Here is a 3,453-nt window from a genome sequence, read left to right as displayed (position 1 = left end):
GCAATGCAATATAATATTCACATTCATTTGTGTATAATCACCCGCAGAAAAGAATCATGTTTACGTTATCTTAGAATGAGCCGTTTATATCTAGAGTGAGCAGGTCCTCTTCTACAGCATCTGCTATGTTGAACCACCACATTTCTACAGTAGCCCAGAACGGACAAAAGCTCTGTCCGTGTTACAAAGTGATTCGCTATATCTCCAGTCTATTTCACTGGTCGTTTCAGGTTAACAGTGTCCTTGAAGTTGGGGGACGTACATTTGTAAGCAGCCATTTTCATCGCGGCTCAAGCAACAACTTTGTATTTAGAAATCCCCAGATGATTGATAGACGCTGATCTTGGATCGTCTGGTGCCACGAGACGAGTGGTGAATGGCTAAAGCAGGCTCTTAGGCAAACTATCAAACAAAAGCATCAGTGCCTTGTGGTAATGTGGCAAGTATCCAACCAAGCTATTCTGTATGTAGAAAAATAGACTTGCAGATGCAGTACCTGATGAATTTTAGACTCAATTACCTCTCAATGTATAGATATGGTTTCCAATGCAGTCCTTGCCTGCTTTGTTGAAATGTTCTGCCACTTTTACTTTGAAAGTTGAAGACAAAGAATGTATAATTATTTTATGAACTTGGTTGTTGTACCACTTTGCAAAAAACCTGAACCTGAAACCTGAAATGAACATTAGAGGCTGGCTATTCTCAAAGCAACTTAAGGACATCATTTGGTTTATTCAATTCAAGTGTAAGAGAAAAACAGTCAAAACTGAAAGCCAATGTTTTCCCAGTAAGTGCAAACAATGAGTAAATTCAGTTGCATCTGTGGGAAACATTGTTTTGTTACAAAAATACCACTTTAAGATAAGGGGACTCCATTCATGTGGGGAACCCCCCTAAAAAAAGAAAGAAAAACACAGCCTGTTTTGATCCTCGACTCACTTCAATAAACCAGCCTTGACCAAAAGGATGCAACCCTGGCAACAAAACAACATCCGTGTCGCACATAATGAGCAAATACAGGAAAACAAAAAATACAGTGCAGTTCTTTTAGTGATTTAATGAGAAGCAATACCTCAGGTGGTCTTTGTAAAAAAAAAAAAAAGAAAAATCAGAAAACAATAAAGGCAGTTGACCTCTTGATTACTGCAAGGACTCAGCCTCAAGAGGAAATATCAAGACACAGAAGAAACCACAGTATTCATGAAGCGTGCAGGTACTTTATTGTCTTGTCTTTGTCCTCTCGTCCTCACAACACAGTGGTCTGAACTTAGGACAGCCCTCAGTCAGGGTGGACACTGGTGTGACTACAGCCAAACCATTTTCACTTTGCACTTACCAGTCCTTCCCTGTTTGGCAGTAAACAAAATTGTCTGCCACATGACTTTTGAGCAAGTAAGTCCCGATTCTGGATTTGTTATACCACAAAAATGGCATATGTACTGCATAGTTACTGCAGCCAAACTGTCTTTATAGTGTAAAAAAAACAACCTAAATAGAAATATTATATTACAAAACTCTAATTCCATTTACTAGTGACTGAGAAGGAAACAAAGTTTGTATTTTCCAAACACTTCTTCTCAGAGGCAGAGCAGCCATGCCGCAGTACGACATGAGACCTCTTATAGTCACATTTGGTCCCTCTTGCCGCACACACCCGCAGGTGTTACAGGTAGTGATCAGTTATCTGTCCTACCTGTGCTCGCAGTGGGAAACGTAAGGCTATGGACTGCATCTCTGAGAGTGTACTAGCCAGTTGACTAGTACTGAGCATCAGGATCAAAAGGCTTGCTGAGGGAAGCCATGCAGTGTCTGTGGTCCCGATGCGGAGCCCAGCAGGACGGGTACCAGCCTCAGCAGGTCTCTGAGAGGGATGCCCAGCTGGGTGCTGCGCGACAATAAATCCCCAAATGAGCTGCAGCCTGCAGTGAGAGAGAGGAGAGCTTCAGACGAACATCACTGTCAGAAAAATCATTTGGATGTCTGGATGGGAGTTGGCTAAAGAAGACTAAGTTATGTTGTTTGATGAAAGTAAGTATTACCAGCAAAAGTATGAAACATACAAGCACTTGTTTCATAGTAAAATGTCCCCTGTAAGTGATATATTATTATATATGTTATTATTAGATTGTTAAAACCGATGATACATGATAAATCTGAGGGGTCATGGGATGATGAATGGCATTAATTCATTTTTGGGACTTCTCTATTATCTTTGCTTTTTTTGTGAAATATTAAATAATTTGACCTCTTTGAGCCTCACATAGTTTTTCAAAAATGAGACAATGTCTCTTTGCTGGAACTGTTAACAACTCAAAAATCAGAAACCTGTGACAAATAGCCACTGCTACACACTGCCTTTTTGTAACAAGCAAAAGCATGTTAGGAACAACTGGTTTAATCTTCAGTAATGCATGACATTTTAGTCATCAAGCTAAACATGCTTTTAATATAAAATCGTATTCTGAAAAGCTAGTAGTAGTTATAGCATATCCTATCAAATGTAGTGAAGTATAAAGTACAATATTTCTCTCTGAAATATAAAGTGGCTCAAAATTGCACCTAAATGCAATTTTTATGTACTTAGTTACTTTCCCCCACGGAGTAAGTCTACCGCAGAGATATTTTAAAGCTGCACAAGGGAGTTTGTGTATGACCAGTATGCTGAGTGTTTGAGTGTACGCAGGTGAAGTTTTCCAGTTTAGTGAGAACATGTGTTTGTCTTACCCTCCAGCTGTGTGTGTGTGTTCCTGAGGCAGGGGATGGAGCGGTACACCAGAAAGCAGGCCAACACCATAGACTGGGCGTCCTTAGGGAGGGCTTCACCCCTCATGTAGGACCTCAACACTGAGCTGTTATCTAGGAGAGAAAATGTACACAATGCATATGAGTATTTTAATTTAGGGTTTTACTTTGTGTAACAGGTCTAGAATAAATGCATTCCTTTCATCACACAATTTCAAGACAAATGACCAGTATACTGAACGAATTATAAACAAAATTCAGGAAACAAAGCTGGCCAGCTTGTTTTTGATTAAATAACAGACAGACAGACAGACAGACAGGATACTGCTGACAGACTGTAAGATGCAGAAACATTTGATCAAACGTGTTTACCGCTATATAAACAGCCACAAGTGTTTATCTTAATCAAAAGCCTTGTTGATATGAGGAACAATGTGCCTCATGAAAGAACCAAAGTTGGAGCTCGGAACGACATCACACTCAAGAAGAATGTTTTCATTAGTGTATAATCACCTTTTCATTACCTTAGAATGAGCCGTTTTCATCCACAGCCATGTGGATGTTTCTGAAGTAGCCCAGAACAGACAAACCAAACACTGGCTTCAGATACAGTCTTCAGTCTCATGGTTTTTTCTTTTTATGTTTCGCAACTTTAATTTTTCATCGTACTTTGTTGAGTCAAGAGGTTTCAGTTAGTTGCAATCTGCAGTT

At 39.7% G+C, this 3,453-nt stretch overlaps 1 protein-coding gene across 1 annotated transcript in view; it reads right to left on the bottom strand.

Moving 5' to 3' along the window:
• Positions 1-759: 759 nt before the first annotated feature.
• anapc1 (anaphase promoting complex subunit 1) overlaps positions 760-3,453 on the bottom strand; it is a gene marked incomplete in the record, with an annotated part of 50,576 nt that continues 47,882 nt past the window's right edge. The window contains 2 exon segments of the mRNA XM_035663937.1: positions 760-1,919; positions 2,725-2,856. Coding sequence (XP_035519830.1) covers positions 1,777-1,919; positions 2,725-2,856 — 275 coding nt within the window.

The sequence above is a fragment of the Morone saxatilis genome, unplaced genomic scaffold (genome assembly GCF_004916995.1).
Source record: "Morone saxatilis isolate NCDOM2014 unplaced genomic scaffold, NCSU_SB_2.0 Contig19, whole genome shotgun sequence".
Taxonomy (NCBI): domain Eukaryota; kingdom Metazoa; phylum Chordata; class Actinopteri; family Moronidae; genus Morone; species Morone saxatilis.
Note: the sequence above shows the minus strand (reverse complement) of the source record. Positions and strands in the feature narration are given on the sequence as shown.